This window comes from Salarias fasciatus, chromosome 23, assembly GCF_902148845.1.
Source record: "Salarias fasciatus chromosome 23, fSalaFa1.1, whole genome shotgun sequence".
Taxonomy (NCBI): domain Eukaryota; kingdom Metazoa; phylum Chordata; class Actinopteri; order Blenniiformes; family Blenniidae; genus Salarias; species Salarias fasciatus.
The window spans coordinates 3197777-3222707 of record NC_043766.1 but is presented as its reverse complement, the minus strand read 5'-3'; the positions used below and the strand labels follow the sequence as shown (position 1 = coordinate 3222707).

The following is a 24931-nucleotide window of genomic DNA, read 5'->3' as shown; positions in this document are numbered from 1 at the left end:
AAAGTTTTAAGCCCTTCACAGTAACCGTTTGACATCCCAGTGAACAGACTTCTGCGTCTTTCATTTCTGGAGGGTTTGGAGAAATATGTGTTTGTCACATAGGTGGGGAACGCCGGCAATGAAGTGTCATTTCTGTGCATTTGGTTCGTCAGTAGATGCGGGAGCACGTTTCTACAGTCGTAGGTCAGTGAAGAGGGTCAAAGCAGGGAGGAGGTGATGCTGCCGTGGGCTCACAGGATGGAAACTGTACCTAAAGTTAACAAGTAATCATTAGTGATGTGTTTTTCGCCAGCAAACTATCAACTAATAAATATATATCTGAATTTGGTGATTAGAAAGCACGACCAGTGGAGCACTGACTCTGATCCAAATCTAAATGTGTGCATCAAGAGGCAAAAAACACTAAATTTTCCAACAAACTCTGGAAGAAAAATCAGTTGAGTGCTGCTGGTTACATTATTAGGTCGAGTTAAGAAACTGCCACTCAGCATGTGTTGGTCCAAAATACCAAAACTGCAATCATCTGATAAAAGATAAGATTGCAAAAAAAAAAAAAAAGAGTTATGTCACTTATTTAGTTTTTCGTTTGTTTGTTTTGTGCAAATCAAGGCTGGTAAATCCCCGAGACTGAATCTGAACTGGATGCACAGATATGAAACTGACAGAAATCCTTGACCTCTGGCAGATACGTTCACTCAAGTCTGACTGGTCCTTTTAATTGTTGTCCTCACTCATACATGTTATCTAGCTTGTAGCGACTTCCCCTCCTGACGTGTGCATTTGAAGAGGTTTGAAGAAGCAACTCAGCACTTAAAAGTAACCTTGTAATGAGACCATGATTCCCTGGGAAGTATATTTGCAGCGACTGAGTTACGGATGATAGTGTTTTTCACTTTAATGCTGTTTGAGCATCTTACTCTAATTATACCGTAGAATTTGATGTTGATAGTTCTTCACCAGAGGGAGATTAAGCTGAATATTTCATTTGATAAACTCTTAAAAATGGGTTTCACTTGCTGCACCACAGTATTATATTATGAGTTAAATAAAAAAAAAAAATCAGAATCTGTTTGTCAAAGCGCATACAGACATTTCCATAAAGAAGTCAGATTACTTTTTATTTGAAGTAACCTGACCGACTAGTGGTCTTACTAGCTACGACAGCAATAGTAGAGAAACGTCACTGATCCTCTGAAGTCACGCAGAGTAACAGCTCGCGTGAGTCAGACCGCCGCCGCGCTGCAGCAGTCGGACATTTATAGTAACTGAAGTCATCACACTTCCCAATGCCCTAATGATTTCTCTTTATGGGAAAACACCGGGTATTGATTCTGTGCACTATGCATGGTGTGGCAGTGGCTTTGAGGCAGTTGTGGAGTGGCGTGTATCCATAAAAGACGTTTTAACATGGTACCTTCAGTACTGTAACGTTACCTCTTGAAGGGTGCTGCGACATGTCAGCCTGAGGAAAAAAAAAAAGAAATCAAGGTGTATTCCTCGTGACTTATTTTAATTGTGTTTTAGGCATAGAAGCTTTGAAATTAGTTCTTTAAAGTGGCAAGTTTATTTATGACATAACAGAAGTTGTACTTGCACTATCTATGCTTCTTCTTTTGGTTTGTTTGTTAGTTTTGTTTTGAGTGCTGTGACGGCCAGCGTAACTAATCAGGCTGATTCAATAGCGTTATTTTACATCGAATCGAGAACAACGGCGAGCGTGATTTCATAACCTTTTGAAACAGATTGATGCTGTACATACGAAACACTCCGTGCAGGGTTTATTAAAGAGCACTCCGAGTTTCCGAGCAATATAAGCAAACAAAAGGGGTAACTTATTGTAATTTACAGAGGCTTTCAACCATGGCTGTCTTTGTTTTTCATCTCATGTTCAAGATTGTGGATTTTTCTTGCACTTATCTGGTGAGACAATACTTGTCATCCCTCGTGGCTATGATGGCTGTTAATTGTGGTAAATGTTGAGGTGACCGCTGTGCAAGGAGTCGGTGCAAGTGACGTGTGTCGGTGAAATGTCAATAAGATGTCACCTACCTGCTTTACCAAATACTTCTGTCGCTAAAACAGTTTTTTTTCTCCTTTTGTCACAAGATTCTGTTGAAAATGGGGTTAGAAGTCTGAATGATGGTGTTTCCAATGTGTCACTGAACTCTACAATAAACTGTTCTTCATTTATCTCAGTAACTACTTGGTTGTGTTTTCTTTGTGTGACTTAATTTTAAATGTGCATGGTTTACAGACTATGTTGAAATGCTCACTTAGAATAAAACTTTGATGTTAAAATTCAGGATTAAATGAAAAAAGTCACCCTGTAATCCCCTTCAAGTCATCCTCTGGCTGGAATCAAATGTTTTATCATCAGTTCTCACATCTGTAGTTCTTCTCGTTTTTGCCCATGCAGTGTGGTGGTTTAGTCGATTATCATTCACTCCACGGTGAGAATATTGGAGGATCAGTTTCAGAGTGTAGTCTGCTTGTTTTCTCCACAGTGAAGCTGAAGGCATTTCCAGTTTGTGTCATAGCCTCTGTATTTTCGCTGTGATGGACTGGTGACCTCGTTCAGCTCGACCGGGATTGTCTCCAATCAACACTCAGTTGGATAAACCATCAGTGAAAACCGATTAATGAATTGACAAACGGCTTTCAGGAGGCCCACATGACATGACCCTGATGAGCTGCACTCAATTCCAGATGGCACTGGGAGAAAAGCAGCCAATCACAACACAGAAAAACACATATTTACACATACAGTCATTTCCAAGACATCTCCTGTGCGCATGTCTTCTTCACTTTGGGCCTGGACAGTCCTAGATGAAACACACACACAGAGAAAACATGCAAACTCCACAGAGAAAGGCCCTTTAGCCTCAAACCACGGCTGTGACGTGGAAAACTTTTGTATGATCATGAATTAGTAAAAAAAATAAAAAATAAAAAAAATGAAGAGGGAAAAGAATGTCTAATCTCCAAAAAATGTTTTTTTTTTTTTTTTTTTTGGTTGACATTGCTTAATCCAGCACTACCTGGTAAATATGCTGTCTTGGATTTTACACTCTGTCGCCGTATTTCATAGTTTTAGCATATTTTCATGTATTTAAATATCTTTACAGCTGAAACATGGCATGAGGTCCAAACAGGGCTGCTTCAATTTATTGGTTCAAGTCAGGTATTAACAATTCAATTTCCAATTTAAAGCTATTTTGGAACCTACAGGCACTTTGGTTGATTTTTATGCATGATTGAACATTGCCACATTTTCCTGAGGATTCATACATTTAACCGAGTAAAAAAGTGATTTAAAAAAGTAATAATACCACAAGAACAGTCTTAAATCTAATGGGTGATTGTCATATATGATTATTTCACTGCTATTTGCATTTCAAGGTGTGTTATATGTGTCTGGAATGCAGTGTGCATCAAAATCCTGACCCTCCTCGGCTGGTTTCACATTTCCAAATGATTCATCTCAGGATGTTGCTGCCTCTTGTTCTCATGTTCAGAAAGATGACGATGGGAGTTTTGCTCTGCTAGGAGCATGCCAGGAGAGTCTCTTGAAGAAAACATGTCTGTCACACTTAGCACAAGGTAGGAGCTCAGCCAATAAATTATTCAGGCTGCTGTGCCACTGAATTTAGACATGGCAGAGCAGAGCTTGACGGGCGGCAGGAACAATGCTGCCACTCCTCCTGCAGCCTCCTCTAGTGGACGCTCTCACCTACTAAATAATCAAAAGACATTCTTTCACATCTTTGCTTAAACAAAACAGGGATTCAGCTCGTCTTTCTTCACTTAAAAACCTGGAAAATGTTTTCAGTTTGCGGAAACGCCGTCCAGATGTATTGATTCTTTTAAAGCACATTGCTTCTGTGCATGAATCAGACCGTGGCAGTTAAACACTGATGAATTAAATAAAACATTTGTATCAGATGGATGTGGAAGAGCCACAGAAGGCTAGAGAGAGAGAGAGAGAGAGAGCAGTAGGAATGGTAGGACTGTGCAAAGTACAAGGTCACAGAATGCAGTTGCATTGTGTTTCACTCAGGATGAAACCTGAGCACCCAGCGTATCCTACCACCCAATAGAAAGTTCCTGTTCACCCCGTCATTGTTTCTGGGCTACGTTGCAAATGAGCTCAGGAAAATGTTCCCATCCCAGGTGACAATGACTCATTTAGATTATCATAGGAGTGCAAAAAGAAAATCCAAACGGTTATTGCAGCAGAAAATCATTTTTAATGCGGTGCTGTCTGGCAGTCTTCAGATGGATGATGGTGAAGTGAATCTCTGCTGATTGAGGAACAGAAAGCTCCCCAGACGTCAGACTGTCATGGGCCTGCAGTGTGTGGGTGGGATCGCATGCACAAGGACACACTGACATCAATTAGCAAGGTCCTCTCATCCCTGCAATCAGCTGGAAGACCATCCAGAGGTTACTCCACACATCCCCACTTCACGTCAGTTCATGTGGTCTGCTCCACTCTGCTACATATAAATTAGACTACCGTGCACCAAGGAAAATATCTGTCTTTAGTAGCTGTTCTCTCCTACTAAATTCCTAATGAAAAATATTAAACAACTGTAAAACTGACTTCTTACTTTTACAAAACATCAGTTTGATGCAGTATGACTTTATTTTCCTGGAAACAAGACATTAAAAGAAAATAATTTTAATACAAGATTACTATAATGTCAATATGGAAATCTCCATGCCTCATTCATCCATTCATTCTTATCCCGCCCTGACCCCTCCAGCTCCATCCTCATCCCACACTCCCCGACTGACTCATCCCTGTGACATTTATTTAGCCTGGCCCCTTAAATCTTCCCCCTCAGACGCCTCCTGATCTCTCTTATTGCTTCGCTCCTCCCTGCCTTGAGACACTGAGCATCTCAGACACATTTCTCATCCTGAGTCTCATCCAGAACCAGTCTGATCGCCACGACGCTGCATCCTTCGTCTCAGCTCATTCCGAGTCCATTGTGGTCGTTGCCAGTGAATCAATGGTCGCCTGGTTCTCACTGCGAGATAATAAGCATTTGTTCCAAAAAAGAAAAGATTGGCTGCCGCTGCTTTAGAGCACTGGCTTATCATCACCGTGCTAACAGACAGACAGGCAGATGCTGTTAGAACATGCAAACTCAATGCACTCATTCTCTATAGCCTTTTACATTAAGTGAGGATCTCGAGAGCTTTGTGCTCATCTTACATTAGTAAACAAACGGGGTAATCTCTGCAGCAGACGCCAGTTCATCAGAAGGAGACACACAATCAATAATGACCAGAGTCAATATGTAGCCATTGATTAACCCAGCAGCACGTCTTTGGGCTGTGGGACGAGGCTGGAGAGCATGCAAACTCCGGAAAGTAAGGCTCAGGTTTAGGCTTTAGGGGGAGTTATATCACAGAACCTTTAATTCGGTTTTAGGGTTTCCAGGGAATTCCAGTGTTTCTTATTTATGGGAGAAAGGCAGTCTTTCTTTGGTTGGACAGTACTTGGTTCCTGGAACACATTCTGTTGAAAATGTGAATGAATCGTGGGGTGAAGAAGAATGGTTGCTGGAAATTTTGAGGGGATAGTTGTGAGTTTTTATTTTTATTTATTTATTTATTTTTATATATCTTTTTGCATCGCAAGCATTTAATGCTAAATTTGTTGCATGAAAACCATCCTGTACATAAACACTGATTAATCGATCTACTACATCTGATTGTTGTCGAAGGATGGCCACAAGAAATTAAAGTATGTAATTCAGGAGGTTTATTTAAAATGATATTTGTAACCAAAAATTCCTCTATGAGTTTGACCTGCTGATGCAGCTGTGAGTGATAACACGGATGGTTGCAGCCACAGATGGTTAAACCACCTTTTCACACCTGCCCTCACCATGTTTACCGTTTGCATTTTGCTTCAGTAAATAGGGAGAACAACTTTCCTCTGCAGAGCAGGTTACTTCAGAAAGGGTCACTGAGGAATGTGCAAAGAAAAAAAACAAATGATCGGAAATACATTTCTGCTCTGTAATTGAATTTGTGTTGCCAGGCTGTGCTCCGGGACATTTCAGTGAACAGTTTCCATGGTGCAGCAGCCGGTTTGTCTCCTCTCAGCTTGATGTCCCTGCCTTGACCTACTAAACCTCATTCACACAATAGAGTTTAATCCCCCTCTGCCACTGCATTCAGCACTGTCCTGGGAAGCAACACATGTATGTTTTACCAATTCAGATGAACATCTACTCAAATGTTTCTGCTGTTATAAAAGCTATTGACCTATAAATGATTGTGATAGTGTCCAATATTCAGTTTGTTGACCAAAACTGCATCTACCAGATTCAGACCAGTTCAGGCCAGCCTGTAGGATGACCATGTAAGTAAAATCTTCATTGTGAAGAATTGCAAAGAATATAAACACAAGTCAGCTGACTGAGAGCAATGCAGCAGATCAGAGCAGAACTCAACCTCACTCTGCTGTTGCTGATCACTTCATTCATTCATTTCTTTTCACTTATTCATAAACCCATAGATTCAGTTTGGCCTTTATGACAACAGTGGCTGTATAAATCCAAATTTCTATATTGGAAAAGATCAGTTGCTTCAAGATTCAGCTGACCTGGGCCGACACATAGACCCTGTGCTGTTAGCATGGATCTGCTCCAGCGATCCTGAGCATTTTTAAATGTGACACAATTAAAATAAGCAAATAAAAGACAGTGGCATGGTGGTTCTCACCGCACAGCGAGAAGACTGAGGGTTCAGATACTTGGCCTTCCTATCTGGAGTTTGCATGCATATGTGAACTTCTTCTGGACACTCCTTTTTACCTCCAACAGTCCAAATACATGAATGCTTGCTCCTTGGTGTGGATGTGAGTGAATGGTTGTCTGTTTAACTGTTTGTCCTTTAATGGACTGGTCACCTGTCCACAGTTAACTGCGATTAGCTCCAGCACCCTTTGACCCTGCACCTTATAGCCCAGGGGCCTGCAACCTTCATGACCAAAAGAGACAATTTTGTGACTTTCCACCAAGTCAAGTTGGTCTGGAGCCACAAAGCACATTTACCCTTTAAAATGAAGGTAACGCAGCTTAGGAGGTTTCAAAGTTTCATATCCTATGATTCGTATATGAAGTTAGGGTTCAGGATAGTGAACATTTTATAACATTTAACCTATTTGTGTATCTGATTTTACCAGCTTTGCTCCCCTTTTCAAGTATTTTTTTATTGTCAATTTTGACATTTTAGCTGTATTAACCATTTTAGCTTATTTTAAGCAGTATTTAATGTTGTTTTATAAATTCTAGACATTTTAGCCCCCCCCCCCCCCCTCATTTCTTCTGTTTTTTTTTTCTCCATATTTTACTTGTATTTCTTTTTTAATCCTTCTTGAACCAAGAGTGACTGATCATTTTGAACAGTACTGTTGTGTGTAACCACAATAAAACAAGTTCAATGTTTATTCACGTTTCATGGAGTGAAAGCTTTCTGGAGCCACCACAGAGGGACTGGAGCTGCAGGTTGCACACCTCTGCTATAGAGGATGGATGGATGAAAATAAAGACTATGAATTAGTGTGATTTCACTTTATTTTTGCAGCACGCATGAAAACAACATGCCACTGACACTGCTCTTCAGTTTCTTCATGAAAACAGGTACACTTTTTTTGCAGGTAGCTGCCCTCGGATGTCCCCGGTCTGCACGGAGCCCCGGTGCAGGCTGGGAGAGATGTGGAGCAGGTGCTGGATTCGGCCGTGCCGCCCACTCCTCCCTCCCTCCCTCCACCACTGCATCGATGCTGTTGGAGTCACCTCCCTCGGCGGTGATGTCAGCGGCTCGCTGGAGCTCCAGCATCCTCCACACAGACAGCCAGACTACAGAGCCATTTTGACCGTCTGGAAGCGGGCTGGATCCTCTCCGCCCGACCCTCAGCACCACCTCCAGCTCCAGCTCCTCCGCCACCGCCGCCTCCTCCACTCCGCGGTCGTCGCGTGCGGCTCACCCCTCCGGTTCATGGAGAGGAGCGGCTGCTAGCCGGAGCAGCGCCGGACCGGGAGGTGGAGGAAGAGGAAGAAAGAGGTGGAGGATAACCTCTCCGGAGCGGACGACTCGCAGCCTCCGCTCGGCACTGCGGAGGTACGTTTCTCATCTCTCCATCTCCCTTCCCTTCTCCATTGTCCTCCGGCCCCGGGCGGGGGACGCAGCTTTCACCGGGGCGGTCTTCCTTCATCTCCTCCGGGGAGGAGACGGGCGGAGGGTGCGGCCATAGCCGAGGCTGTCAGCCCCGGAGAGACACCCCGACTGCCCCGTAACACCACCACCGCCTCCGAGGGGCATTTTGCTGCACCCACACGCCGTCAAACACGCAAATAAACGTGACTGGGCTGAGCTGAATAAACCCGTAACACCCGCCGGAGGGGGTTTCACAGCATCCACCGAAATACAGAGCTGGGTGTTAATTCATCACCTCTGGACCTGGCCTTTAGCGGAAAACAGGAATTAATCCTACATGATCGTCCGAATTCGCCCATCCCGGATGTGTTGTTGGGGTTCGCTGTTACCTTTAGAGTGAAATAATGTCATGGATAAGGTTAAACGCATGAATATGTGTAGCAGAAAGATGGTGACAGTCCAGCTGAGCTGCGACATCAGCTGATTGGTCTGAACAGGAGATTATACTCATGGATCTGTTTTTTTTATATATATATTTTTTTTATAAGGGAGGCTGAAACAGATTATTTTTTTTCGACAAGTGTGGCCAAGAATGATTTCAGTCAGAGGTTGTGTGAGGAAAGAGCGACGCGTGATATTTTGGCACGAAGAAGAGATTAAAGGGAAGCCTGTGTGTTTTAGTGAGTGCAGCACAGCTTCCATGAGTGTTAGACCTCACCTCTCACTTCTCACTGACTAACCTTTGGGTGCCAGCTGTGGAGGAAGCAGGGTGACACAGCAAATCTACCCGAGTCACAAACTCCAGAAAGCCATGCAAACACACCGCTAGAGAGACCCGGTGGTGTCAGTGACTGTCGCGCCTGGACATGGACACGGATGAAGTTATTGATGAAGGCACGAGCTGGATGTGCTGATGAGTCACACTTCTTACGGACAAGCCCAGATCACAGCATGAGTGGAAGGATAGTGTTTTTAAAGATGAGTTGCCGGTGGAACTTGAGCCAGAGCCTGGATTTGTGGCAGGTTTCCGTGCCATTGTCATCGAGAGAAATGCCCTGACATTTAGCTGCAGCTGCCGTCGCTGCTGCTACTGCATTTCTTTTGTTACTGTTAGCTTCATTATCCATACTCCCTGACTGTAGCTGACCATGCACGGTCCTTTCATGTTCGAGCCCTGCCCTCCTCTGTTGTCTGGAGCGCATCAGCCACTCGCTGAAACACTCAGACTTCACAGCTTTTGGCAAAAAATGTAAAATTAATATTAACAGTCTTGCAACATGAGTTACTGAACTGACAGCGTCAGAGTTTTCATGTCTTGTCTCTTACAGACATTGCAGCTTTCACACTGTTCTGTTTACATTAACTAGATTGTCTCAAGTGCTGAAACTCGGGGAAAAATACACAAAAATACATACGTATTGACTCGTGGTGGCACATGTAAAGTAGTGAAGAAGAAAAATCAGCTGTTGACAGTCTGTTGATAACCCTGATACATCCCTATGTAGCTCGTAGGTTTCCTATTACTCTGTAAAGAGCAATAATATTGTAAGCAGGAGTTACTTTTGATATACTGGTGCCACGTTTAGGGCGTACCCTGCTGTTTGCATGGAGTCGACTGACATAGGTTCCTGCTCCACCTGACCCTGTCCTGAATGAACGGATTCCAGTGATGACTTGACACATTGTTTCGTCAGCTACAATCTATATTTTTGTGTCTGTATGAAACATGAATTGGACATCTGTTTCTTTTTCCCCCCCCCTAATTCTGTACTGTATTTAAGTTAATGCAAATTCAGTTACAATTAGATTGCTTTGCTTTCAATTCTGCAGATCTTCATCAGACCGAACACCCGGCCGCTACAGAAGGCATCGCAGGGTGTGAGAAGTCAGCACCATGGCAGGGGCCTCTGTGAAAGTAGCGGTCCGGGTCCGCCCTTTCAATTCGAGAGAGATCGGAAAAGAAAGTAAATGCATCATTCAGATGTCTGGAAACACCACCAGTGAGTATTCCAAACGGCACATTTCTTCTCAGTTTGAGTTGTCTGGGAGTGGAGATCCATGGCCACAGACCAGTAGGAAAGGTTTAGGAGCCGTCAGCCCGAGCTACAGGATTTTTCAACAAGCATTGTTGAAAATTCAAGGTTGTTGAGCTGCACTGTTGCCTGCCTTAATCTGCAAATCTGCGTAACATCTACAGTGACTTTAAATCTCTGGAAAACAAAGCCTGCTTCAAGATACAAAATAAAAGCACACTATTTCCAAAAAAAAAAGTAATTTCAGAAGAAATCCAAATTTACTGAGACACAATGTCACCAAGCTGAGGTTTTGTACATGACTGACATGTGTCAAATAACCTCAGGGCTCCATGTTTTCAGCTGCTAAACAGAGCGAACAGTGAAGGAGTTATCAAATCATAATCACCTGCTTTGTAAATCTGCTGAACATCACGCTGTAGGAGACATAATCTCTGCCAGATTCCGACAGAAAATTATTCTGGGTGAGGCCTGTTATTTAGATTAAAAATATCTCTCTACTCCTCATTTTCTAATTGGTCTTTCTATTCATATCTCTCACGAATGCAGAACAGAACATATAACAGTGGCAGGAGATAAAACTTTCAGCCATTTAATTGTAAAAGTGCAGTGAGATTTCTGATGGTTCATATCACTATGTAATTGTCATTTTAAACCATATGGCATGTGACACTCCCTTTGAATAACCAACAACAACCAAAGCTACGAACAGGCTCCCAGTTCATTCGTTACGTCAAATAAGTGTGTTTTTGGTCAGTTATGTCATTGTGTGAAATTTGTTCAAGAAACTGCTGCTTGCTGAGCAGGAGGCTGAAGCTTTTGGAAAAATCAGCCCATCCTCGAGCATTGGGCGGGCGGGCGGGCGGGCATCTAAAGAGGAGTTCTACCAGATCTCCTCAGATCTGCTCACAATTGGGTGCGGATCATGTAAAGATCGTCGTTCCCCAACCCCTTCAGAGACCAGCAGAGAGTCTGTCAGAAGTGGGTTCTCCGAGACCGGGGCCCCGCCCGGCAATAAAGAGTGACGAGAGAATGCTGAAACAGCAGAAGGAGCAATCTCATGACCAGACCTCCAGAGTACCCATGGAACGGCGTCGGCACCATGCCGCCACCCCTGGATCCTGGCGTCTTCCTCCTGGATCCTTGGAGACAGACGTGGTTCGCCTGACAACCGTTCCCCCCCAAGGAGCTCATGCAGGAGGGCTGGGCTTTGGCAACAAATAAATGTGGGCCTTCCAGGATCTCCTTTTAAGACAGGCAGAGAAACTGGCAGGGGCACGCCCTCCAAGACTTCCTCAGAGTCAGGAAAAGAAGACCCTCTTGGACCTCCATACATTCTGGAAAGGACCCCTGCCTGGACCTCTTGGAGTCATCCAGGAACAGGCTCGTCTTTGGAGTTATGCTGAGGTGACTCCTTCTGGACTCGGACACATACACCTGTGGACGCCCTTCAGAGATCAGCAGAGAAGCTAATAGACGTGGGTCCTCCTGGGCCCTTTTGGAGACCAGCAGGAGACAAAGATGGGCGTGTGGTGATGCTAGGATCTCTTTGAAGACCTTGCTGGATTCATCTGAGGGCAGGCCATCCTGGACCACCTTGGTCATCTAAAAGAGTGTGGGCTTTTGGATCCACTCAGGGACAGGTCGAGCTGGACCGTCCTGGACCCCCTTGGAAATAGTCAGAGGTTCCCTGACGTCTGTGGTGCCATCTACTCCGAGTAGCATCCTGAGAGCCAGCAGGCAGGAAGCTAGCAGCCGTTAAGCTAGCATGCAGAGTGCTAGTAGCAACATGGCGCATCGAGTTCAGAATGTGCTTCCTGGAGGCTGAAGTCTGTCCCACTTAAGCCTCACTGTTCCTGAGCCTCCTGCACCCAGCACCATGACCCAGGGGTGAACATGATCTTCCAACGACCTCCAGCTGGTCCTGCTCACCAGAGACTGCCGGCCGGAGTATCTGGAGTTTTCTGATGCAGCAAATTATGTGTGTTCTTGTGGGCGGCGTGAATAAAGGGCCCAAAATGCTGAAGCAGGCAAAAACCGATCATTACTGAAGATGAGATAATTCCATGAACAAGAACAAGAAAAAAAAAAAGATTTTTCACAAAAAGGGGACAATGAATCCACCGTCCAAGAAATTCCTTAAGGGAGAACCTGAAATCCAGAGGTGAATTATAAACTCAGATAAACAGGGAAGAAGTAACAGGTGAAGAACAACAACGAGGACAACTAAACTAAGAAGACCAACAGAACAATAAATAATATGGAACAGAGAGAACATTACGCACAGCTGACCGTCAACAACCAGAACCCACACAGGAGGACACGAGAGGAGCAGTAAGACGGTGAACTAGAATCTAAGACCAGAGCAACATGGAAGCAAGGACACCAGGACCAAGGACATACAGAAGAGATGACATGAAACCAGAAGACTCAGCAAAAACGATGCAAAACACTAGAGTGATCACATTTTTACCAGAGGGAAAAAGAACACAGAGAGGAGCCAAGCTGCAACCGAAGTATCAGCATACCTATTATTAACTAACAGAATACAGTTTTTTTAATCGGTAATCTCTATAACAAACAATATTGTTTGTTCATAGTAAAAAGAAACCCAGTCTATTTGTCTATTATGACCAGTAACCATATTTGATCCTGATTTGAAGCAGCAGAGTGGATTCTGCATCACCCCCGTGTCTGAAGGTGGCATATTGTGATTTCTACAGCAGTCTCACTGTTGAACAGTTCAAAACAATAAGATATTTGTTGCATTTTCCAGCTTCTAATGAAGAATCTAATCTTCAGAATTCACCTGTGCTGCACAAGGATGAAAAAATCAATATCAATAAAAGTTTTTTCTCCTATTTCTTTGAGGCAATTTCTATCCCTAACACTAATTCTGCAATTAATCACGATTTAAAAAATTACTCTTCCTACAATAACATGATTCAGACTGACAGCCCTAAAATTAAAAAAAAATGTTGCATGTATAACATTGGAAAAATAAAAAATGGAAAAATAAACGAAAGATAAATTTACTATCAAAAATGCTGCAGCCAGTGGGTTAATAGTCAATAATCCATCTTGATGAAAAACTTTTGGACCATAAACTGTGATGCTTTTCATTTTCATCATTTGAAATTAGATTTCTTTTTTTCTTCTAATTTTCTCTAAGGTGGTTTTAGTTTTTGAAAAACAAAAAATAACTTTGCATATTGTGCAATGTGCCAGACCAAGTTTTATTGTTGCTGTCATGGCGTGCGCTCCAGTTGAGAGGAGGCCGCGGATTCCCTGGATTCTACCGAGCACAGAGCGAGGAGACTGGAAAGACACTCGATATGTAGTCTGCTTAGCAAGGTAAAGCCAGTCGTCAATAATGGATGAGACGTCCTGAAATATTTACCGTTTGGCCTAATTTAGCCATCTCCCTCCTCCTCGTTCATGTCATGGGTGACTAGACAGCAAGCTGGGTGGCCGTTTTGGGGCTGTACTTTTTTTTTTATTTGGGATTTTTTTTTTTCCCCTTTTTTTTTCCTGCTGCCATAAAACACGCGAGCTCGCAGCACGACTGCGTGTAGAATCTAAATCCCTCCAGTAGGAGTGGTGTCACATCCTTGGCTTCTTGCTCCGTCTCCACGGTAGCGTACGAGTATTTAACTGTCAGCCCTGTCTCATCAAGCAGTGCAAACTTACTTCAGAGATCCTGCAGTCTACTGGAAAAATGCTCTCAGTGAATTTAATGATGAAATTTACTTGCATTGCCAGGGCTGATCTGTGAATTCTTGTTTTATAGTTTTCCCACTTATTAAAATATTGCTGTTAAGCAGCGTATGCAGGTAAAGTTGACATAAAAACACTGAATATTCACTGACACACCGTCGTCACATGTCTCTGTTTAGTTCAGCTTAGATTAAATGTTCCAACTACTCTGTTACAGTCAAAAAGTATATAATTTGTAAAAGTGTTGTGTTGTTTTCAGAGGTGTAAAAGTTTGGTTGGTTTGCTTAAATGTTGTAACATTACGTTTAGTGGTTACGCAGCAATTGCCACATATCACAGTACTGAAAGTCTGACAGTTGGATTTATTCCTGGAGGTAAATGTTTTCTGATCCAGCCTCCTGTTGGCAGGCTGTCCTCATACTGAGGGTGACATCCTGGCTTTCTTATTTCTTCTCTGGTGGAAATGGCTGAAGACAGATCGCAACACTACCACCTAGTGGCGGGACAGGGAAACAACACTTGTTTCCCTGTGATACTGTAAGGACAGCTTGCTTTCTTTGGTACTTTACTCTTGAGGTTAAAGTTTGAAATGAAGATGCAGATCCTACCACTGTGATTGCAAAAAAAATATTTAGTATACCTTTTAATATGTACTTGTGCTTCTTTGCAGTAAAAGAATGGCAGATCATCCAGCGGTGTGGGTATTTAAAGATTATTAAGCTCTCATCTTAAGTGTTTCCGACTCCGGATCGAATTGAGCTGCATGGCGCTGTTATTTGAACTTGACAGCATTGATATCGAGTGTTGTAATGTGAGACAACGTGTAGTCTTGGATTAGATTTTAGCCTCAGGATGTGGCGTAATTGCTGTCTTTTCCTAGTTTTGAACCCTGCATCACTACAAAAAGATGTGAGTTCTGTGTAAATCCCTCTGTCCCAGTTTATCCCACTTAGTCATCGCATGTCCATAAACAATGGTTATTTATCAAAAATCAGATGAATATTTTAGTGCCTGTACCACTAATCACTCCTGCAGTAGTTATGCAACAGCTGTATTGAGTTATCTGTTTTATTCCTTTTGTCTGCGTGGCTCTTTTACATTGAAATGATATTAGATAGAGCTCCACAGCATAGGATTTATGCACAACCATCAAAACAGGCTGTTGATACAATCATTAATACAATTAAATAAATCTTAGCATTTCAGTTTGAAAGATGAGATCACCTTCATTTCAATAGACCGTTCACATCTAGGCGGTGAAGATGTCACCATTTGCTGTTCTGCACTTTTTATTTCACAAAACCTTTTTCCTCTCGAACGCCCAGCTGTTGGTGCTTAAAAATACTGTTTGAATGGTTTTGCGAATGATATCAATAGTCATGAGTAAGTGATCATGAGGGCCTCTGAGGACGTGTTAACAGCACGTTTTTATTTGAAAACACAACACTTCTGTTGCATTTTGGATGTTTCTTTACACGACAAGCATGGTTGAAGTCGCTCCCGGTCCAAATTCTCCTGGACTTGTTTGTTTTAGAGTTGACGGTCAAGCTGAACAGCGAGCCAACGTTGCATCTGTCCACACGAATGTCCGTATTCGTTTCCATTGTTGATGTTTAAGGCGTATTGCACACGCGTGTGGTTTCATTCCAAAAAAAAAACCAACAGCACTAGTGGCCCAACATGGAAACTGCTTTTTTTTTCTACATTTCTGTTGTTTCCATGTAAATGGACATTGTTTTCAAAACGCTACTGTGTTAAACACCAAACTTTTCAGAAATGAAAACATTGAGTAAATGGCGCAAATAACTTCATCCTTATGGCTACTAATTCAACAAACAACAAGGAAATAAAAAAAAACAAACAGATATCATTTGGTTATGAAATCATTTGATGTTTTTCACATTAAGAATTTATTGATTAGAAAATAAATGATGGGGGCTGTGTGTGACCAGTTAATCATGTTTTATACAATTTATGTAATTAAAGATGCTATCAATAAACACCAAGCACCTCTCAATATTTTCAACTAGTCGACAAAATAGCTTTAATTTAAAACAAAAAACTGAAGGAGACAGACCAATCAGCTGGTAAGAATTGAAAAAAGTTCATGACTCAATTAAAGAGTTTCTAAATGTAAAGTTTTTAAGGTCAACCATATTTTACATGGTGTTGCCATTAATAGAACTCTCCGTGCTGTTTAGAGGCACAAAGCAGCTTTCAGTGAGACTTAGGGCCTTTGAGCAGAGCAGATTGTTCTTTCTCAAAGCGATTGAATAGCACTGGATGTGGCCTGGAGGATGTGAGCAGGCTGATGTCATGAAAAAACCCATTGGTAGCGGCGTCTGGAGGGGCTGGGTGTAAATACCCCCTATTCAGTCCCCAGTCTGGACTGGAGAAAGAGGAAAGAAGCTGGAGCTCTGGATTTTTCTGGGGTGCATTTCTTGCTCTCCCCTTTGTGCCTCCTGAACTCATGTGCGGGTCAATAGCTCAGTTCCCAGAGCGTCGGAGAATGGCAGGGATCTTGTTGTTTGAGGGGTCTTCCCTCCCACGCTGGCCTCATTAAGATGCAGGAGACAGACCTCAAGCAATAATGGGGCCCCATCTCCTAAGTACTAGTCGGAGGAACTAGTCGGTGGTTAGATTTATTCTTTTTGTGCTGCAAGAAAGTTTTAAACATGTCAGGCTTTGCACTGCTCGGCCGTTTGCCACTATAATCCCTTGTAATATCTGTAGAAACACGTTGGTATATGCATGTGAATGTAAAGGCATTGTACGAACCATTGTAGCAGTGGGTGTGGTTACCTTTTGAATACTGTTTAGTGGCAATTTTATTGGTATTAATGCTGCTGCCTTTTCAACAGTTAACCATTAACGGTCTCATGTTATGCGAAACTCACTTTCCATTGGTTTTCTAGCAGTAATGTGAATAATCGCAGTCTGTGTATGAGGTCCTGGAAGAGAAGTCTGTCATCTCCCTCACTTGTTCCAGCTTTTAGCGACTGTGTTGAAAAACTGTATAGGATGGAACCTTTGACAAACAAACAAACCAGAATCATGTTTACGGCTCACAAATACAAAAACAGTGCCTTGTGATCTTTTTACAGGCTTTAAAAAGTGCAGAAGTCCCACGTGAAGCAGCGAACAGCTGCACTTAAACTGAAAGTAACATCTACGTGGCTCTCCTGCAGTTGCTGTCAGTGGGTTCACAGCCCTTCAGCCAGTCAGACCTGCTGACGCAGCCACATTTCCTCTTCTATTGACCGGGGCAGGTCACCCGTGACGGTCTGACCAGCATCATTCAGTCACAATTATGAAGACCCGACAGCTTCAGACAAAGACGAACATGGAACGTGCCATAAGCGGAGGCTGAGAACTTGAGTGGACGGTGGCTGAAATGAAACGGCAGCAGGTTGTGGATGCTGCATTCAGGAAACTTGCTAGAAAACGATGACAGCTCCGGTGATGAGTAGCGGCGTCTGATAAAGAAGGTATAGTGGAAAGCTGGGGACGCCTTTCTGATGATCATGACTCACCGCCGTCACAATACGTCAAAATAGTATCAATTTTATTAATAGCGGGATCTCAAAGAACGTAATTGTATTGTAAATGCTACTCACAATGAACCAGTGAATTGTCCACGAGTGACTGAACAATTGTAGGAATATTCTTTTTAGTTTTCTGTGTTAGATGAATTAAAGCAGTGGTGTTCTTTGTAAATAGATATTTGTATATTAAGAATCACTGTTATCATTAATAAAGTCAAAAAGCCAAAAGTAGATTGTTTTCCAGCAGATCGCAAGATTCCATGTTAAGAAGTCCGTAATGAATTAATGTTTTCATGTGTTTTAGTTTAACAACTTCAATATTTCCTGAATAATTTGTGGTTATTATGAATTGTACATTTATTGTTACAAACATAACAGACTTAGAAAAGTATCTCATAGAAAACACAAATAAGCTGGTTTTAAAAACATTTTCTTTTGCCCTGATGTGATTTGCATCTGGTTGAGAACAAAGAAGCATGTAATGTAAATCTAAACTAATAAATTAGAGTGTATGCAAATCTTGTGGCGATGAACGTGTGGCTGTGACGTGCGCTGGCATAAACTCGTCATCTGGTGACGAGGTTTGTGGGAACACAGACAGAGGATAAACAGTGGCTGCAGCCCGTCTTATTACCCCCTCTGACTTGTCGTTTATAAACTCGGCACACAGCTAGAGGAAAGCGTTTCCATTGTAAAAAGAAAGGGCAGATGGTAAATGAGGGGCATGATGGGAAATGCTGAAGACGTGACCTGCCTGCTAAAAGAATTATCCTCTGAGGAGGATGTGAAGGCCGTCGTGCCCTGTGTCTCCCCATGACCCTCATATATGCTGCGCGTCGCGACCACTCTGAAATAAATGCCTTATCTGAGTGCGAGGCACTTAGCTTTCCGGTCCTGAAGCATCGGCTGCATGAATCACACGATGAAAGATGAGTAAGCAGCGAGGATGTCGTGCTGCAGAGGCTCTGCTTCTGAGAAATCATTGAATCCTGGTTTATTGTTTCATTTCAGAGGTTTGGTAAAGTCCTCTGTGTCTCTGTGTCACTTTATTTTATTAATGATTTCTGCTTTATCGCTTGAGTCCATATAAGTATTCTTTATTTGGTGAAAATTACAGTGTCCTTTACTAAGTATTTTTTCTTTACCCGTACATGGCGCAGCACTTTAATAGCTCTTTACTACTCTGTGAGAAAGATGGTATGAAAATAGAAACCATGGTAATATCAGATGTGCGGTGAAAGAGTGACATTGTCAACAACAACGCCTCTCAACATCACTGTTACACACATGCCGAGCGGAGTAATTATCTGCCTCGGCTTGATCAATGTTGACTTTCCATCTCGTTCTAAGAGTCTGCCGTTCTGATAGACAGCAAATAAACGGCTTGCAGTCTGTCTTTGTTTGACTGTGGCCTTCTTCCAGGGTACGCAGATGAGTCATGGCCAGTAACTGAGGCCTGATCTCTTTGTCATGTTGAGGGATGGACCTGAAATCTGAAACCCAAGTCAGCCACTCTGGCCTATATTTCATCGCTGGAAACACACGAGCAGCATAAAGAGGAAACAACAGTGTGTGTACACTTACTTCGCTCTGTACTTAGCCCCGGGCCTGCTCTATTATTGACCACATCTGCATTAGCAGAGAAAATGGTCTGGAGCTCTGGGAGGAAGGAGGAAGCATTTTTCATCATTGGCATCAAAACAGACAATAAAAATATTGTTTTTGTTTAGCACCACTTACACCAAAGACCTTTGATTTCACGGACAAAATGTAAAATTTAAATCTTGTCTTTTCATTCCACTTTGTCACTTTGGCATTTTTGAGGCACCATACTGTCATTTTCTCAGTTTCTCAATGTTTTGTTAGTTCACTACATTAAAAGTGACTTATTTTTTCAGTGATTCAAAAGTTTCCCATGACATGGATCAAGTAAATCACAAAATTATGCATCAACACCATTTTTTTTCTCTTGACTTTTTGGATCAGTTTGAATAGTTCAGTCAAGCTCGTTGCAATCAATTTGTTTTCTATGTAACCATCACATTGAAGTGTGTTGATGTAAAACCTACCTCGCCATACACAAGAACTAAACCAGCAAGCCAGTTATTGGAAGTGGTGTGGGAGAGTAGTGCAGACCAGATTAAAATGTCTTAGTTATCTGTCTCATCACTCATTAACCAGTCATAAATCCATCCAGTTCTGCTCATCATGTTGGTAATTCAAAGCAGGAGTTTCCTCGGTAACTCAGTGCATGTCCACAGCACTGCGTTTGTTTTATTTAACACCAGAAATCAGGAAAGGCTGGAAAATTCATCATGACTGTACAAAACCTCACCATCTAAATGTATAAAACCATGCAGATTGAATAAATAAGTAGTTATTTACAAAATGTGCATGTAAGGTTTTTTTCAGCACCATGGACAGCGCTCTTTACTCTGTGTGTGTGTTCAGGTGCATGGAGCAGTGTGTGGAGAGTAACTTTTTATTTTATATAAGTTGATGATAAATGACGGATGAAACTAAGAATTACTTTAATAAATCAGACATTTTATTATATATTTTTTGTGTGTGTGTGTATCTGCGTACATGCCAGAGGGCACCATACAGACGTACATGCATTACAGACATTTGTTTCTCCTTCCTATCGGGATTTTATTGAAATACCACTTGATGTTATGACTTTAAACTTAGTGTGAAACACTTTTAAATTCCATTTTCACACAATAAGACATATTTAGAAGCATGATGCTGGCTGAAAACAGATGCATTTCACCTCTTCCAACTCATGCACGGTAACGGCAGTCTCTCTCGCTGGATTTCAGTAAAAGATTGGCTGCTTGCTAATGAGGGTAATGCTCTGCTTAAGCAACTTTTCTAGAGATTAATTATTTTACCATACACACTGCAAGTTCACTGCATCAATCAAGCTGTAACAAAAGATATTTTACCAGAACAAAGAGGGCAAAACAACAATTTAGTCTTATGTTTGTCATCAACATACAAATTTAAGTTTGAGAGAAACAAAGAGACATGAAATATCATCGTTTGGTCAATGAAGGTTTAATTTCTCCTGAAACTTTCAAACAACAGCCTCTGCCATTTCAGCCTGGCTGCTGGCACCAGGCCTGGTTGTTCTTTTTCTTAATCTCTGTCGTTTATTTATTTTTAAGCCCGCTGCCGTCATGAGCGATGTGCCTCAATAAAAAATTAGCCAGTGCAGTTGTAGGGAGGACTCTGTAAGCAGGGGGTTATTATGCATGTCATGTTTAACACATGTAGGAAAGAACAGACAGCCATCAGGATGAGTTTAATGCTGTCGGTGTCATATTCACCGGGGTGGCGACTGTCAGGACGGTGCATAAGGAAATAAATTAGCATCAGTAGCTGTTCAGTAGGAATTTTTCACATCAGACTTTCTTCCTTTGCAAACGGCTCTCTCTGTCATGATTTCAGTTTCGTCTAACAGAGTTAATAATAATAAGATGTAGCTGCTGGATCTTCAGCCTCATGTGTCACAGTCTATCTATGTCATCTTATATCTGTATCTAAATCTATTTCATATGAAAGACGAAAGGTTTCAGTGGCTCTTGTGGATTTGACTATTGATTTGTGCTTAAAGGGCACATGTGACTTTCAGAAAACCTGGCAGAAACTAGAAGACAGAGAAATCATGTTAGCCGCCAGGGAGTGATAAATATTCTAACAACAGAGGTGGAATTTATTGGAGGAGCCAGAAGAATTAGCTGAGGGCTGCTGGTTGTTTCATTTCCTGGACTGTTGCAAGATTAACACAGGTCTCTATTTTCCATGTGCTCAAAATAACCACTTCTTTTTGTGTGTTATATATTGAATAAGAAAAACAGAAGACAGGCCATAGTGGTGATAATGAGCACTTTTGCATGGCAGTCTGGGAATGGCATTTTTTCTTTTTGTGAATTCAGCTCTGCAGATTCAGTCTGTGAATTATTCGAAAAATCAATTAAAAAAAAACAAACTATTTAAAATCATATGACTGGGATTATAATTACAAAAAATCAATAAGCAGCATCTTAACTAAAGAACTTTTTTCCAACTTTTTTGAGGACTAACATAGTAAGACACACATTTGGCTTATTTTTAATTTTACTTTGATTTAAATTATTACAATGTTTATTTGTTGGTTCAAACTGGTCAGACTTATTGTTTTCAATGTGGAAAAAAATCTCAACATTTGCAGCAATACAGAATATTGACTAGAAAACAAAACAAGTGATTAATATATTATGAAATAAATCTGGTATGAAGTGTGACTGTGTTTGTTAAATTGCTGTTAATTGTTGGCTGAGTAATTTTAAAACGGATGGTGTTTTAATAGTGATAACTTGCATTACTGTAATCACGAACCTGAATGTTCACTTTGTCAAATAATTTTTACACAGATGGTTAAAGAAATTGCATTTCAGTCTACATTTGCTTCATGAAAAAGGTCGCTCACTGTTGCTTCTAATGAAGTAAATGCCTGTCGCTCTGAAGAAGAGGTGGCTGTGGCCTTTCCTCCTCTCTCTCGCCACAGCAGGACAGCGGCCCAGCTCGGATCCAGTTTCTCACCCTTCCTCTGACCCGTGTTTCTTGTCCTGTCTTTCAGCCATCATCAACCCCAAGCAGGCCAAAGACAACAAGAGCTTCAACTTTGATTACTCCTACTGGTCCCACACCTCGGTGAGCCACTCCGCTGCCCCACGCAGCTCCAGACCAGCCGACTCCCGCAGCTGCCTTTCAGCCGTCGGCTTTGCTTTTACCAGCTTCGCGCAGCAGCTGATGGTTGATGTCTCTCCACAGCCCGAGGACGTCAACTATGCGTCCCAGATGCGAGTGTATAAAGACATCGGGGAGGAAATGTTGCTTCACGCCTTCGAAGGCTACAACGTCTGCATCTTTGCTTACGGTCAGACTGGAGCCGGCAAGTCCTACACCATGATGGGGAAACAGGATGTCAAGGACCAGGAAGGAATCATCCCCTTGGTACCGGCGCATTGAAATCACTCGACCCGAGCAGGAGCAACCTGCTGAAACGGTTTCAGTAACCGTGTTGGGTCTGTTTTCTCCCCTCAGCTGTGTGAAGATCTATTTACCAAGATCAACGATAACACAGACAACAGCATGTCCTACTCTGTGGAGGTAAGTCTTCACTTTTCCTCTCCTCCCGTTTGCACAGTCACCTTGTGAGGGTTTGAGCTATAGCAGTGAATCTGAACAGGTCAGCTACATGGAAATCTACTGTGAGCGAGTGCGGGACCTGCTGAACCCCAAAAACAAGGGGAACCTGCGCGTGCGAGAGCACCCTCTGATGGGGCCGTACGTGGAGGACTTGTCCAAGCTGGCCGTCACCTCCTACAACGACATCCAGGACCTGATGGACTCTGGCAACAAGGCCAGGTAACGAAGGATTGACTCTGCTGCTTTAGAGGGTTCACATAGATTGAAAGTAATAAAAGTGATCATCAGAGTGAGATTATTGAGCCATCTCTACGGTTGTAACATATTTTATGCTGTACATGTTGAAAAGAACCTCTTGGGTTTTCTAAGTTCATAAACTGAGGCGGTAAAACTTGTGTGCGAATTGCATTATGCAGAATTTGCTTTGTTAGAGCTGTTAGAGACAAAGAAAAATCTGAATATTAAAAAGCAATTTTGTTTTAGTGTGTCTCTTGTGAGCCACCCACTAATTTTATGGAAATTAAGGCTCAATCTAACCGATGGCTCAGGACCAATAAAAGCTCGTTGGTTAACGACTGTACCAACCAGTAATGATCAAATCGTTTGAGCAACATTAATATCATGTCATTCTTTTCATGATGTGCGACATATAAAATGCATCATGGTTCAGTGAAATACACATGGGAAAAGTGGAAAGGATCACGCGGTGCACTCTCAGCCTCTTTCTTGTGCTCAAAAAAATTTCCACAAAAAGCTTGGGAGGGTGCTCAAAGAGAGAAGGGGTTTTTATTTATGTGGAGTCAACAATACACCTGGGTGAAAAACAGAAACTGAGCCAACAAAAACTCATTTAAATAACTGTAACTGTACATGAGCCGTCTCTCTTTTCTGGATTTTCTGTAGAAGCAGGGTCATAGTTTGTCTCACTGTGTCTGTTTCGCATTAAAACCTGTACGTTTCAGCGTAAATCAATCCTCCTGCAACATCCTCTTGATGCAGGTTACAGCTTCAGTGGCGTTTGCTTCTTGTGATGGCTCACTGCACAGATTTCTGTTATTTGCAAGGATTTAATGTTTTTTTTAACGACGTTGTTGATAAATCATTAATATGCCTGGTTTCGGGGCTTCATAATAGCTTCTGCTGTTTTCAGTATTTCACTTTTATAAATTATAGTCTCCCAAAGACTGCAAACTTAGTTTTCATAAATACACTTTAAGTATTGATTCATGATGGAAAAACTGACAAATACAATAGACTTGTTTAGGTTTTTTTTTTTGTAATTAATGCCTCAGAAAATAAAATGCATATACATATGTATATACACACACACACACACACACACACACACACACACACACACACACACACACGGTCAAAGGAATGGCCAGTGAAACTCTCCTCTACATCCAGTGAACATGTTAACCTGGAACTGGATTTATATTATGAACCTGTTGGAACAGGACTTAGCCTGATTACAGGAAACTTATAAAACGAAATCATGTTATTTACATATGTGGGAGACGTCTGTTTTTCAAATTGTCAGAAGCTTGTGGATCGGAGAGTGCAGACTGATGTCCATGTCCGCTCTCTCTGCCTCCAGGACCGTCGCTGCCACCAACATGAACGAGACGAGCAGTCGCTCACACGCTGTCTTCAACATCATCTTCACCCAGAAACGCCACGACGCAGAGACGGACAACACGTCTGAAAAGGTACAGACTTTTTTCTTCATTACCTTCTCCGTGCACTGATCAGTGACGCTGATTGAAAGCTAAACACAGGAAATCAATGCTCTCTCGAAGGTTTTGATAGTATTGTCACAATTGACCAGCACCAACAAGAGGTCCCACATCACACCCGTGTTAAAATCCCTCCACTGGCTCCCAGTTGCGTTCCGTATCCAGTTTAAAATCTTGGTGCTGACCTTCCGAGCTCTACATGGCCAGGCTCCCATGTACATCAAAAACCTCATGACACCCTACAGCTCGGCCCGAAGCCTGAGGTCCTCTGACCAGAACCTTCTGAGAGTCCCCCGGACTCACTTTAAAACCAGGGGTGACCGCTCTTTGACATCCACCGCGCCGCGCCTCTGGAATGAGCTTCCTCTGGACCTGCGCTCCCTGGACTCGGTGGATGCCTTCAAAAAACTCTTAAAGACATACTTGCTTCAGAAGGCTTTCTAGACCCAGTCAGTATTGTCTTGGTAGTGACTTGTTCTTTTTATATGACTGTTCTCATGTACTGTGAATCGTCTTTTTTGTG

General features: G+C 42.3%; 1 protein-coding gene across 14 annotated transcripts in view; it reads left to right on the top strand.

Moving 5' to 3' along the window:
• The first annotated feature begins 10031 nt into the window (after window positions 1-10031).
• kif1aa (kinesin family member 1Aa) overlaps window positions 10032-24931 on the top strand; it is a 41465-nt gene continuing 26565 nt past the window's right edge. For all 14 annotated transcript variants that reach the window (XM_030082838.1, XM_030082837.1, XM_030082836.1 and 11 more), the window contains exons 1-6: window positions 10032-10178; window positions 22098-22171; window positions 22292-22474; window positions 22565-22630; window positions 22710-22888; window positions 24270-24381. In XM_030082838.1, the coding sequence (XP_029938698.1) occupies window positions 10073-10178; window positions 22098-22171; window positions 22292-22474; window positions 22565-22630; window positions 22710-22888; window positions 24270-24381 (720 nt within the window). In that variant the 5' untranslated portion in view covers window positions 10032-10072. The remainder of the gene's footprint in view (window positions 10179-22097; window positions 22172-22291; window positions 22475-22564; window positions 22631-22709; window positions 22889-24269; window positions 24382-24931) is intronic.